Source organism: Pantherophis guttatus, chromosome 1, assembly GCF_059756535.1.
Source record: "Pantherophis guttatus breed Tessera chromosome 1, ASM5975653v1, whole genome shotgun sequence".
NCBI lineage: Eukaryota > Metazoa > Chordata > Lepidosauria > Squamata > Colubridae > Pantherophis > Pantherophis guttatus.
Window position 1 is genome coordinate 203,895,585 of NC_142063.1, and position 13,956 is coordinate 203,909,540.

A 13,956-nucleotide genomic window follows, 5' to 3' on the forward strand; every position below is an offset into this window, starting at 1 on the left:
TTAATAATATTGTGTTTGCAGCCATAACTGGCTTAATTATACCTTTTGAAGAAGTTACCACTTTTTCATAACCAAAAACAGGTAGTCTGACTTATGCCCATTATTGAGGCCAAAATTTTGGTTGTAAGTCATGGTAGTCATTAAGCAGGTCATCACCTGTCTACATCTGATTTCACCACCTTTTCTGTGGCAGTTGTTAAATGAATCCATTATACTCAATGGACCAGAAATTGGAAGTAAATACTGGATACTGGCAAAAACTGCTGAAAGTTGTGGTTACGTGACTGTGGATGCGGCAAAAGGCCATAAATGTGAGCCAATTGACAAACATCCAAAATGCGATCACATGATCATGGGATGCAATCGTCAGAACTTCAAAATCAGAGTAACTGTTTATTTAACAAGGATGATCTATAATAATGTGTTAAAATAATAAATAGTATAAACAATACTAAACAGAACACTAAGAATTAACTTTTGCATAACCATATAGTTGGGATATATGTTTTTTGCTGGATTACTAAATATTGTTTCAGTTCCTCTAATTTCTTACTTTCTTCTTATAGAGATATATGGTCTCTTGGCTGTGTGTTATATGAGTTGTGTACTTTAAAGCATCCTGTAAGTAAATGTTTATACTGCCATAACCAAATATTTATCAATATCATTTATTGACAGCTATTAGAATCATAAATTAAATATAGCCTTTAGCATTTTGAACAGTGTAGAAAGATATCAGTTCTACAGTACTAAAATCATCTTGAGTTTTCCTTTTCAGATGGAAAGGAATACTCCATTAAAAATGTTTCTTTAAATGTCTAAATTTCAGAAGAGACATGGACAAATTCACAATTGATAAAGCCAACAATTTCTATTAAACATACTGACTACATATGTTTTATTGAAAGAATATGCGTCTTGACATAAAATGTTAGGAACAAAACAGTGTTGTGGTATTTTTATCTTGCTCTGGGTTTCTTTTAGCACTTTGTCAGCTCTGTGGGAATAAAATAGTGGAGTTAGATAGTCTTTGGGCTGATCAAGAATGGCTTGTATAGTCTTATGATTTCATTGGTAAAATGAAAAGTACAACATAAATTTGAGTATTCTTCATAATTTTTTTTTTAAATTACTCCAACTTGTATTTGGTACATATTCTGTTCCTAGTTTTCAGTTCTGACTATTTTAATGTTAGCTGTCATTTTACCACTGGTAATTTCAAACATTGTTTAAAAAGCTGGGAATATTCGTACTCATTTTTATGTTGACTTGTTTGGGTATTGTTGTTAGTTGCGAAGTCGTGTCCGACCCATCGCGACCCCATGGACAACGTTCCTCCAGGCTTTCCTGTCCTCTACCATCCTCTGGAGTCCATTTAAGCTCACGCCTACTGCTTCAGTGACTCCATTCAGCCATCTCATTCTCTGCTGTCCCATTCTTCTTTTGCTCTCAATCTTTCCCAGCATTAGGCTCCTCCAGTGAGTCCTTCCTTCTCATTAGGTGACCAAAAATTTGAGTTTCATCTTCAGGTTCTGGCCTTCTAAAGAGCAGTTAGGGTTGATCTCCTCTAGGACTGACCGGTTTGATCACCTTGCAGTCCAAGGGACTCGCAGGAGTCTTCTCCAGCACCATTTCTTTGGATAGTGTTAGTCTTTCAATATAGTCAAATTCTTCTGAGTTAAGGATAGAGAATTAATTAAGAAAGCTTAAAGAAAAACTATAATGGAGAAGGAACATTATCTGGTCATATTTTCTTGCTGGGGTTGATGTTGGCCTACAGTTCACCTCTAGAGCAAATATTAACTTAAGTGATTCTCTGTGAAGTCATATGAATGACTCTGTCCTTAATTCCCAGTAAAATCAGGAAATTAAGAGGTTTTGAAAACTCAGATGTTGTTGAAATTCTGTTTTGATGGCACAAATGAAATCCTGGAATATTTAGACTGACAAGGTAATATTTTATCAGTGTTCAGCATGAACTTGAGGCAACTGAAACAATAAACAGAGGCTGCCACATGAGCAGTATTAAAAACAAGAGACAAGAAACTCTGGGGACAGTTTGTGTGTTAGCCAAACACCTACCCCTTAACTTTTTCAATTTTTTAAAAAATAAGTATAATTAATTGGGAAGCTGACGTGATATATATAAAAAAAGGCAGAATAAAAATATCGTTCTCATCATTGAAAAGAAAATAGCAAGATTTTGATAGGGCAAGATAGATTGGAGATAATAGGGAGTATCTTGGAAAGTTAAGAGATAGCATGGAAGATTCTTATTGGCTTGCCTTTGGGTAAATTATTGTTTTATTATTGCTACCAAGGAGTATACTCCTACTGGCTACTTACTGCATACTGACCTTTATCATTTATCAGCCGGAAGACTCAAATCCAGGAAACCCCCACTAGCACTTGCACAACATTTGCCCAACAACTGTCACATTGATTCTCTATGGAAAGCCAAAGAGGCTGCTGAAGGCCCAGACTTAGGTAGACATATAAATTACCCCACACAAAAGGTGCCAGGCTTTAAACTATTATGTCAGCAATGGATAATCTTCAATAGGATTCACACCTCACATGGCGACTGCTGGGACTCCCTTTATAAATGGGGCATAGTATCCTCCCCACTTAGTGTGACTGCGATCACATCGTGACTGATTGTAAGCTGAGGGCATATACCAGTCCAGTATCTGATTTTGTTTTATATAAATGATGGTGCGCTTCAATGGTAGATGGCCTGGACATTGATATTTGAACATAGATCTTTTGGACATTTGTATTTATTGTGTTTTACTAAACTAAGTGTATTGCTAGTCCATATATGATATGACATAGGCTAAATAAATAAGAATGTGTAAATCCTTTTCAGTGACAACCATTTGTGAAATAATCACATGGGCTCAATATTTTAGATGTGTTTTAATAGTGGACTTTTTGGGTATAAAGTCGAGTAGAACATACTTTGACTGCTGTTACAATAGTTCTTTTTGATAAACTGGATAGTAGTTCATAAATAAGTGAAACAGAAGGTATCGTAAGTGAGAAATGGTAGATCTGAAATGACCTGATAAATTGGACAGTGCTATTAAAAAAAAGACTAAGACTATTCTGACCTCATTTGTCCTTTATTTTATGTAAGTACTTTTGTGTATTTCTGTTTAAATCAAGTTTCGATTTAATATATTGACTTTATTTTCATGTGATAGTTTGAAGGCAACAATTTGCCCCAACTTATAATGAAGATCTGCAGAGGCCATTTCATTCCTGTGTCTGTGAAGTATTCTTCTGATCTGAGATTGTTAATATCCCAGTTGTTTAGAACATCTCCAAGAGATCGCCCTTCTATTAACTCTATTTTAAAAAAAGCCTTTTTGGAGAAGCAGATAAAGAATTATTTGCCATCTGAGGTGAGTATCTCTTGTGGCTTAGAAAAACAAAATTGCTTGGTCCACTCAAAACACCTTTATCTGTTGTTGGTGTTGTTCTTTATCTGTTCTTCTGTGGAAGAAGGATTTTTTGGGGGGGCTCTTTTCATTGTAAAATGGGATTCCTCCTGATATTTGGAGGGCTGCAAGCATGCTGACTTTCCAGGAGACTGTGAACAGTAATACTTGCTCCAAGCACTGGGCCAGGATGTTAGTTGCGCCCAAAATAGATGTAATTGTGATGTGAATCTGTTATGGGGCCTTGGTTATTGTTGAATGGTTATTTTAACTTCATTTTATATTTTACAATTATAGATTTATTTTCTATGTAACTCTTTTTGTTGATTGCCACCTGACCAGGGTTATATACTGTATGCAAGATAGGTGGTATTATAATTTCCTCAAATACATAGGTAAATTCCACTTACATTCAGTTACAAAATAAAAATAGTTGGTATTGCTAGGTTTCCCCAGGACAAAAATGCTAAGGAGATTTGTTTGTTTCTCCCTGCATTAAGTTAGAATAAATTAACTTTTGGTACATTTGCTTGAAACACCCTTGAGGTAGCATAGAAATAAATGCATTCTGTTGTATTCCTTTCTAGATCATTGAGGCAGAATTTAGTCATACTGTTATTCACAGGAAAAAATCATCAGCTTCATCATCAGGCAAGTGATTGTTTATATTAAAAATAAGAACATTAATATGTATGAAACTTGTTTTATACTGAGATTAATTCTGAGATGGCCACTTTCAAGAAATGAAGATGTTGTAAAATAACAATAGCAATAACACTAGTACTTTGACTTATATACGGCTCCATAATGCTTTACAGTCCTTTCTGAGCAGTTTACAGAATCAGCATATTGCCCCTAACAATCTGGGTTTTAATTTCACCAGCCTCAAAAGGATGGAAGGCTGAGTCAACCTTGAGACAGTCAGGATCAAACTCCTGGCAGTGGGCACAGTTAACCTGCAATGCTGCATTTTAACCACTGTGCCACCACGGCATGCCTTTTTTTCATTGAGGAAAATATGGCAGCAGAAATCGAGCAAATATGGATTATAACTTCAAAGCTGTATTTTCAAGATATGTTCCATTGTGCAAGGTAAAATTAATAGGTTCTTCTGATTTATAGGAGAGATGAGGGACACTGAAGAAACTTGAGATTGCTTTAGTCAGGGATGACTCTTTCTTCAAGAAAATTGTATTAAAATAAATCCAGGTCTATGCTTAGTAAATAAATATTATTTAAAAACAAGCAAGTACCCATCTGCAGTTGTTACTGCAATAAGTTGGTTATAATTGTGAGGTTGGAGAGAAAGAAGGAAATAAATCCCACTGAGCAGTTTTTTCTCTTTTCATTCCACAGAGAAGTTGATTTTAATGTTGGGGTGGTGTATCCAACAGTATCTGTTGTGGTGGTTGTATCCCTTTTGTTTCTGTTCAGGGATCCTTCCCAGAAAGCAGTTGATGACAATGGCTCTACAAAGTTGGGGTGGCAGGAAGAAAATCAGTTGAACCAACTTTTATGTTGGATGTTGGCAGCTTGGAACTTTTCATCTTATATATAGTTAAATCCCTGGTTGTTGTAGAAGTTTGACCTGAACATTAATTTGGTTCAGATAAATATTGTGCATTGGTGACGCATAACTAAACACTTCCTTAGAACTTAATACTGAACCATTGAACATAACTGGAATTTGATAAATTGGTGAATAGCATAGAATAGAAATGCTATATATTTCAGGATTAACTTCCTTACATCATATATTATGGAAAAACATTTATTTAGAAGAGACCTGGGTATGTTGTGGTAACCAAGTGATTCCCAACTCAGTATATGCTGCTGATTTTCAAGGGAACGATGCTCTTTTTCAATTGCAAAGTATAGAGATAACCTACAAGTCTGTCAGTCCCTTTCTTAGTATTTATTAAATGTAGAAGTAATTAACCAATCATTGTTTAGCTTATTGTTATATAAACTTCTAAAGGTCAGAAACGAAGACTCCATGATTATCGTTCTCCAAAAATCAAGATGGAAATGCTTCCTAGAAAATTATTGTATAAAAATGAATGTTATTTTCCTTCAAGGATTCAGGATCCAATGATTAAGGTAAAAGTTACCTTTTGTTAGGGTTAGGGTTATTACTTTGTTCTTTTGCATGTACACTGAGAACGTAGGCACCGGAGACAAATTCATTGTGTGTCTAATCACACTTAGCCAATAAAGTATTCTATTCAAGTTCTATTCTATTCAGGCAGTGACAGTTTAAAATTACATCAGCACTGAATGAATGGTATTTGATTGGTCCTCAAAATTACAGCCACTGCTATGCTCCCGTGGTCACATAATCACAATTCAGATGCTTGTCAGCCTGTCCATATTTTTGGCCGCAGGGTGTGCTTCAACTCCTCCATCTTTCTTTCTTCCCACCATCTCTTTGCTTTTGGCCTCTCTGCCCTACTTCTCTACTGCCCCATACTGCTCTGCTGACCCCAAGTGCTCCCTGCTGCTCCCAAGTAACCTTAACTGTATTTTTTCTCCCACTGCTTGGGAAGGCCTTGTGAGGCCAACAATGCCTCACGAAGGGCGAGGCTTGGCATACCTCATCAAGCAGCAGGAGAAAGAAGATGGCAAAAATCAGCTGGGGCAGTACTGGACAACAGGGTTATGGGGTGCAGAGTAGCAAAATTAACAGAGATGGGGGGAGTGGGGATAAATACAGCAAAATAGAAGTCCTTACCTAAGGATGGTATGGTCCTGGCCAAACAACTGCAATCGTTGTTATAAAGGATCAGTGCTCAAATATTTAGCTGAAGGATTAATGCTTAAAGCTTAGCAAAGGATAGGATACAGAAAAGCAATTTGCTTGTTTTGTTGTTACATTCTGCTTTTGCTGTGGAGGAAACAGCATTTTTATTGAAGAGCTCAGTTTCTTTTTATCAGAACAATAGTCAGGTCACACTATTTTATGTAAAATTGATTTCCGTTCACTGGGCTCAGAATGAACCTGTTTTCATAAAATGAATGTCACAAGAGGTAACAATTCAGCTTTAATCAATATTCAATATTTTGGATTTGTTGTCTTTATAAATTTGATATTTTCTGGCCTAGGGTCCTGCGTTTAAAATATGTGGGAAGCCAGAGGTCATTAGAATGTGTGGACATTATGACCATTATTATGTAAAGCTGGCAAGCTTGCAGAAGAGAGCTTTGGTCCAAGATGATGATCCCAGTATTGGCCAGAGAATGGAAGAGTATTATAAGCAGAGAGGACAAGAACCACCTCCTCCTCCACCTCATAGGTTGTATTTTTTTTCCCTTGACTATAGAAACATCTATTGATTTTTGACATGATGCCCCTTTTCTTTTCTGTTTAGAGTTTTCCATGACTTTTATGTTTTTCAGGCCTTCCGAGTATCTTCAGAGACGATTTAATGCTCAGCAAAACAAGTTAAAAGTAGAGAAGCAACTGGTGAGCAATTTCTATAATCAAAGAAAACAGATGGGAGCAAATAAACTTTGAAAGTCCTATTCTTATTTACTGGTACTAACATGAAATGCTAGTTTAACTAATATTTGCATTTTGATTTTTCTGTTCAGTGTAATGAACTCATAAAAGTGAAATAAGAGCCTTTTCTTGACACTGCTCTTAACAATAGTTAATTATTTTGCATTCCAATAGGGGCTACGGCCATCTTCTGCAGAGTTTTGTCAGCTGCAGAATCAAGAAATGAAGGAAGAACAATTCAAAGTCTGTAATAATGCTCTGAAAGATGAAATGAAAGAACAGGTAAGAGAGCCTGGCCAGAGCATTTGGATATGGACTGAAGAATCTCTGATTGGAATAATGGACATCTCTACGTACCGTATTTATTACTTTGTCATAAAAAAATATACACATTGTCTTTACAGGTAGTCCTTATGACCACAACTGAGCCCTTTTTGTCAAGCGAGACGTTTATTAAGTGAAATTTGCCCTATTTTACAACCTTTGTTGCCACAGTTGTTAAGTGAATCGCTACAGTTGTTAAGTTAGTGACACTGTTGTTAAGTGAATCTGGCATCCTTATTGACTTTGCTTCTCAGAAGGTTGCAAGAGGGGATCACATGACCCAGGGACACTGCAATTGTCATAAATATGAATCAATTGCCAAGTGTCTGAATTTTGATCTCATGACCATGGGGAGATGCTGCAACAGATGTAAGTGTGAAAAATGGTCATAACTCATTTTTTTCAATGCTGTGTAATTGTCGTAAGTTGAAGGCTACCTGTATTTTATGAAGAGAATAGAAACTAGGTGGTCATCTGTCATAGATGTTGTAGTGAATACTGTATAAACTAGAGATTAGACTAAATTACCTCTGAGGTAATTTTAATTCTATGATTCTACTATCTCTTCCTAATTTTTCTTTCAGTGTGTCTGTTTAAGGATGGAGTATTCAAAATTATTTTTATATTATTTAGTTTTAACCAACCATATGGTTCAAACAGCTCCTTCAATGGGTTTATAATACACTTATTTTGTTATTTTTCTATTTGACAATGATCAGGACAAATTATTTTAGCTTGATTGGCAACTGTTTGTGAACTTTCAATACGAGAAGCTTTTGAAAATCCCTTCTTTGTCTAAATAGCATGCCACAGTCTTAGAACTCAGGGAGAAGCTGTATGCATCAAGATAATGCTGCGTTTAACTAATGCATGGGGTTTTAATATAAAAATAATAGATGCATAGCATGGCCCGGGAAATGCCCAGATGCAGAGATGATGAGGAATTTACAGGGAGCGCATTTCAGAGACTGATAAGTTTCTCATGTTTCTAATTGACATCTTATTTTGCACCTGTGATTAATGTGCTAATTATAGAAACCTTTGCAAACCTCCCCTCATTCTTAGACATGCCATGGCAAAGCATTGCAGGTATATCTGATGTCTGTTCCAGAGGGTATTGCATGTTTTCCCTTATAAGATTTTCACATTTACCCTCTTCAAACTGGCTTTTAGCACTTATTTGGAGGGATTCCACAAGAACGTAAGAATTTTTGCTGTTTCCAAGAGCACTCTCTGCAGAGCGATTTGGGGAAGCCACAACAGAAGATCAGGATAACTTTTTACATTTTAATGTGCAGTTACATTCGCCATAAGAAAAATTATAAAGTCTATAGTAAAGCAAATTTTTTGTTAGGCAACAAAACAGCATATACGCTTTTAAATTAAATTAAAGAGCCTGAGTGGTGCAGCAGACTAATGCTACTGTTAAAAGTAGTATTTAGCTTCCAGCTGCCTGCAATTACTGCGAGTTCAATTCTCACCAGGCTCAAGGTTGACTCAGCCTTCCATCCTTTCTAAGGTAGGTAAAATGAGGACCCGGTTTGTGGGGGCAATAAGCTGACTTTGTATAAAATATACAAAAGTATGAAGGCTATTGCTTAACGCCTTGTAAGCCGCCCTGAGTCTCCAGAGAAGGGCAGCATATAAATCAAAAATAAATAACTAAATAAATAAAAATCCTCAAGATCTAGCCCACAGGCAAGAGGGTAACAGTGTTTGATGCCCATATCGTGTCTATATTTTTTACAGTCTTAGATGGAAGGTTGAATCAGACTAAACATGCATTACAAAGGTACATCTCGAATTAAATCCAAAATTCTCTTTACAAGGGCTGTTGGAATAAAGAAACAACCTGTTTGGTTTAGTTCTTGGGGGAAAGAGGATATTTTTATTTTTAACTTTGTTTATTTGGATTGTTGTGAGCCAGCTAATATTTAATGAGATGGGCAGCTGTATAACTCCTATAATCAATTAAAAATGGTTTCCTCATTTTTAAAACATTAAAATACAATTTATATTCAACTTCTCTTAATCCATAACAAAATACAGTTCCATTGTTGAGTGAAAAAATTGTACAGAAACTATACAGTTATTTATAATTTGAAATGTTACAGGGATTTTAAAAATGTCAGTACAAGCCAGATTACAGTGTGCTCACAGTAGAAAATTTAAAAAGCAAGTATGCCTCCATAATACTGATACTCATTTCCTACATGTTTCCATAAAGTTGTAATCCAATTCTTACACTTCTGGGAAGCTAATTCTTTGTGGGACTTAGTTTGGAATTAACTTGTATAAGATTGTGTTTTTAATGCATATTTTCTTTCATATTAAGAATTGTTTCTAAAGATACATTTTGTTCAAATCTTTATGCAGGAGTATCTGAAACAGCTGCATGAAATTCGCCAACAGTACCAGAGTGAAGTAAATGAAATTCGTGTTAAAGCACTTAAGGTAAATTTCTTTGCACCAAATGGTTACTTGATGGGCTGTGGAAAGCATTGGAATCAGATGATTTGCAAAGCATATTAACCCAAAGAGCAGATCTTCCTTCAAAGCATTAAAAAAGTTGCAAGACTAGCATAGATGCTTCAAAAGCTGTTCCTGCTGTTTTGAATATGCACGTGCATGCATAGACAACACCACCTCTGATGAGACTGCACAAAGCAAAAGTGGCTGTGCATGCACACCAATGTTGAGACAGTCAGGAACAGCTCTTGGAGCAACTGTTCAAGCCTTGCAAAAGATGTGGCTGTTTCAAAGCTCCAAAGAAGATTTATTCAGGCTAACATATAATGTGAAACGCCTCTTTCAAATGCAGGGCTAATGGGTACCACATGGATGGCTGAGGAAGGGTCAAGGGTATCAGATGACAAAATATGTATATGATGTCATTCATATAAATGCTGTAATTTAATTACTCGTGCTAGCATATTTGGATATTATACATTTATATGCTTTATCATTGTGTTTATGTGATTCAGGTGTCATGGTTAGTAACAGTTGCTACTGGCATACAGTTGTTATACATGTTTTTCTGTGATCATAAGAATCTAACGTAATAAATTAAAAACTTGTCTTCTTAAGTTGAAAAAGACTGAGAGATTCTTGAAAGAAACACAAAATAATTTTTCATCTTACATTCATACGGAGGGAGGGATCTCAACTTTTTTACAGTATCATATTAATGGAAGCTTTGTTTCTGGGTTGCATGGGTAAACTTCTAAGAATTCTCTTTTTCATAACCTCCCCTACACAAAACCTCCTTTTTAAAAAGTTATTTCTCAAAGGATTTTAAGACACTCTCCTAGTGTAGTAAAAACGTGCCATTATAAAAGTTCCTAATAGTTAAACAACCAATTTCCAAAAGTGATTAGAAAGGAAATATACAAATCTTGTGTCCTTTTGTAGGTGTCAAACCATGGCTTGAGCTATGATGGTATTACCTCATCCCCCAGAGCTTTAAACCCATTGGAGACCACTGTTTTGTGGTCTCCTCATGAGAAGCAAGTGTCTGGAGCACTTATCGGTGATCCAAGTCCACTCCTTCTCCAGAGAGAAATTGTTGAAGAGTCAGTCCATTCACTGGTTCTTCATCCACTGTGGTTGTCCTCTCTGCCCTCACCGGAACCATCTTCTGTTTATCATTTCTTCCTTAGAAGTTCAGTAAAGTAACAGTAAAGTTACTGTGCATAATCCTAAATGTAGATTGCTTTAATGCAAATACTCCACAAGTTTAGAAATAATATTTGGATATTATTATTTGGGTGGAAATCCATATTCTAATGCTGTTTTCTGCAATCATTTAGTTCTTTTGTTATGACATTGTAAAACTTCATTGGCAGTATTTTCATGTAAAAGAAAGTTTTAATGATTATACTTAACATCCATCTGCTGAACCTAAAACATGTTATGTTTATGACTGTTATCTTAAAGGAAAATAAAAACCTAAAGGAAAAAACCTATATTGTGAAGCAGGGGAAGAGTGAGGACCAGTCTGTTCCTGATACTAATTATGAAGAAAGAAATGAACCAGTCCAGGTATCAGCACTTTTGGTTTTGGTACAAACTTTTCTTTTGATTTATTGTAGTCAGTGTCTTCATTAATGGGAAGAACGCTATTTTTGTTTGAATAAAATAAAAGTACAAATAAATGATTTTATTGTAATTTCCACCAGGTATATATTTGTTTAAGTTTTTTTAATAGAAAAGTGTAAATTTAAGTTTTTAGTTATACTGTAGCTTTTTCTGTCTGTATGTATGTTCTGTCCATCAATCCATCCATCCCTCCATCCATCCCTCCATCCATCCATCCATCCAAGCTATTATAAAAATATTGCATGTGGCATATACTGGGATAACTTGAAAATACAAATCTACATCAAAATTAACACAGATTAAGAATGCTAACAGATTCGGAAAGAATTGTTAAAAAACTGGTGGTTGAAAACAAACCCCTTCCATCTACAGCAAATAATCAGAAATCTACTAGGATAGAGTTGTGTCTTTCTGAGGGAGGGGTGACCTTGGCTCCTGTTTAGGGCTTTGGGCACATGGCCAGATGACCTGATGCCACAAGATTGGGCAGGCTAAGAATCTTGGATTCTTTTTTCCTACTTTCGGGGTTTGGAGGTTAAAGAGTAAAATTAATCTCATACTCCTTGTAGAAATGTAAGATCCATGCTGCTTGTTTAAACCTTTCAAAATATTGGGGGGAAAAGTTCAGGTTTTTAGGGTTGCTGTGATTGATTAAGCCACTGCAAAGCTGAAGGCACGTGTTTTATCCCTTAAACATCTGATCACCTGAAACAAGTTTCAAAAATATCAACCCTTGAGGGTGGGACGCTTCTGGTGCCATTCATGTAATATTAGGTTATCACATCTATCACACTGCCCATTCTTGTAGTAGTAAATCCTGATTTATGTCACCCTCTACTATCTGTCACCCTCTACTAAAGTATTTTTAAATGATTCTGTAGAAAAGTTTAGCATTCATAAAAGATCCCTTCTGCCCAGCCATGAGTCTTGTTATTGGATTTGGTTGCCTATTAATACTTGCATACTGTATCTTTTTAGTACAAATAGATATACAGTTTGCTTTTTGTCTTCTCTTCTCTCCCCAGGACATGGAACAAAATTTGAAACAAATTGGACTGCAGAGATTGCAGGAGAACAACCCAGAAATACAACAGAAAGCAAAGGTTCAATTTATACATATCTTATCTATATAAAATAATAATACCACCTTTGTATTATATCATCTAAACTTAAAAGAATGAAGAACAAGGGATCTTTTTCTTTCATTTTGCTATAATGGACATCTCAGCAAAGTAAAGGAAAGAAATCCCTTGTTCGTTGTCCTTTTTACTTAATTTTCTTCTTCCCTCTTCCTAGAGGGAGAAAAATGATTGTCCATTTTTTATGTTGCTATGTTCAATAGCACAAGAGAAATGATCATTTCTCTCTCTCTCTCTGCACTAACTTACATTTTAGCTATTAATTTTCTATGGCAGCAGTTATATATTTTTACATTTTATTTTTCAGGGAGGTGTAAAGTTTCAGGTTGATCTAACAGATGATGCAGCAGATGAGGAAAACTTCCAGGAAGAAAATGAGGTATCTTTTTGGATCATAGTTACACAGGTAGTCCTCGACTTAGGACCACAATTGAGTTCAAAATTTCTGTTGGTAAATGAGACATTTAAGTTGAGTTTTGCCTCATTTTTCTTGCCACAGTTGCTGAGCAAATCACTGCAGTTGATAAGTTTGTAACCCAGTTGTTAAGTGAATCTGGATTTCCCATTGACTTTGTCAGAAGGTCGCAAAAGGTGATCACCTTGGGACACAGCAACGGTCATAAATATGAACCAGTTGTCAAGCATCTGAATTTTGATCACATGATCTCCATGATCATGGAGATGCTGCAAAGGTTGTAACTGGGAAAAACAGTCATTTTTCAGTAGTTTTGTAACTTTGAATGGTTACTAAATGAACTGTTGTAAGTCAAGGCCTACCTGTATTTGCAATTAATGATAAAATTGTTAATGACCATCAATCTGTGTATGGAGATTCCCTGCCTATATAAAGATTATGTGTTAAAACAAGGTGAGTGTTCCACAGTGTTCCCTTTTTTAAAAAATTGAGGTTATACAGTATGGAACTTCCTACCTCATTGTTTGAAAAAGTCTTTAGATATCACAACTATGGAATGTACCCTGAGCTGAAAAATAATACAAGCGCTGCCATCAAAATAGGCTCCCATTATCTTTATGCTGAATTGCTTTGTTCTTGTGTATAGGTGTGAAATTGACACCATTTCTACAGACAAGCTGGCACAATAAAAACATAAAGATAATTGGAGTTATACAGGACTTCAGATTTGAAAATGCTTCAGGGTGCAAAAGTAGTATCTGTTTACAATTTCTTAAAGTGATCTTGTCTTTTCCCACAGCTACGCAATCCCTATGCAATCCCAAGAATTAATTTACGCAGCTACAGTCATGTGTTAGGTTAAGTGCTGGTACATTCTGAAGTATCATTTTGCCTCTGAACCTGAAGCACTGTGCCACCCATTGTTTATTGAGTGAATTTACTTAAATAAATACAGTGGGAGTTTTTTTATCTTGAAAGATGGAATTGCTTAAATTCATTTTTCTTATTGATAATGACATCTTCTCAGCTATATCAGCT

The 13,956-nt window shown here is 35.7% G+C and overlaps 1 protein-coding gene across 5 annotated transcripts in view; it reads left to right on the forward strand.

The window, feature by feature from the left end:
• NEK5 (NIMA related kinase 5) overlaps positions 1 to 13,956 on the forward strand; it is a 33,666-nt gene that overhangs the window by 5,590 nt on the left and 14,120 nt on the right. For all 5 annotated transcript variants that reach the window (XM_034432213.3, XM_060689309.2, XM_034432212.3 and 2 more), the window contains exons 8-18: positions 567 to 621; positions 3,207 to 3,407; positions 4,031 to 4,094; positions 5,422 to 5,543; positions 6,546 to 6,736; positions 6,840 to 6,906; positions 7,117 to 7,224; positions 9,643 to 9,720; positions 11,203 to 11,307; positions 12,390 to 12,467; positions 12,811 to 12,882. In XM_034432213.3, the coding sequence (XP_034288104.2) occupies positions 567 to 621; positions 3,207 to 3,407; positions 4,031 to 4,094; positions 5,422 to 5,543; positions 6,546 to 6,736; positions 6,840 to 6,906; positions 7,117 to 7,224; positions 9,643 to 9,720; positions 11,203 to 11,307; positions 12,390 to 12,467; positions 12,811 to 12,882 (1,141 nt within the window). The remainder of the gene's footprint in view (positions 1 to 566; positions 622 to 3,206; positions 3,408 to 4,030; positions 4,095 to 5,421; positions 5,544 to 6,545; positions 6,737 to 6,839; positions 6,907 to 7,116; positions 7,225 to 9,642; positions 9,721 to 11,202; positions 11,308 to 12,389; positions 12,468 to 12,810; positions 12,883 to 13,956) is intronic.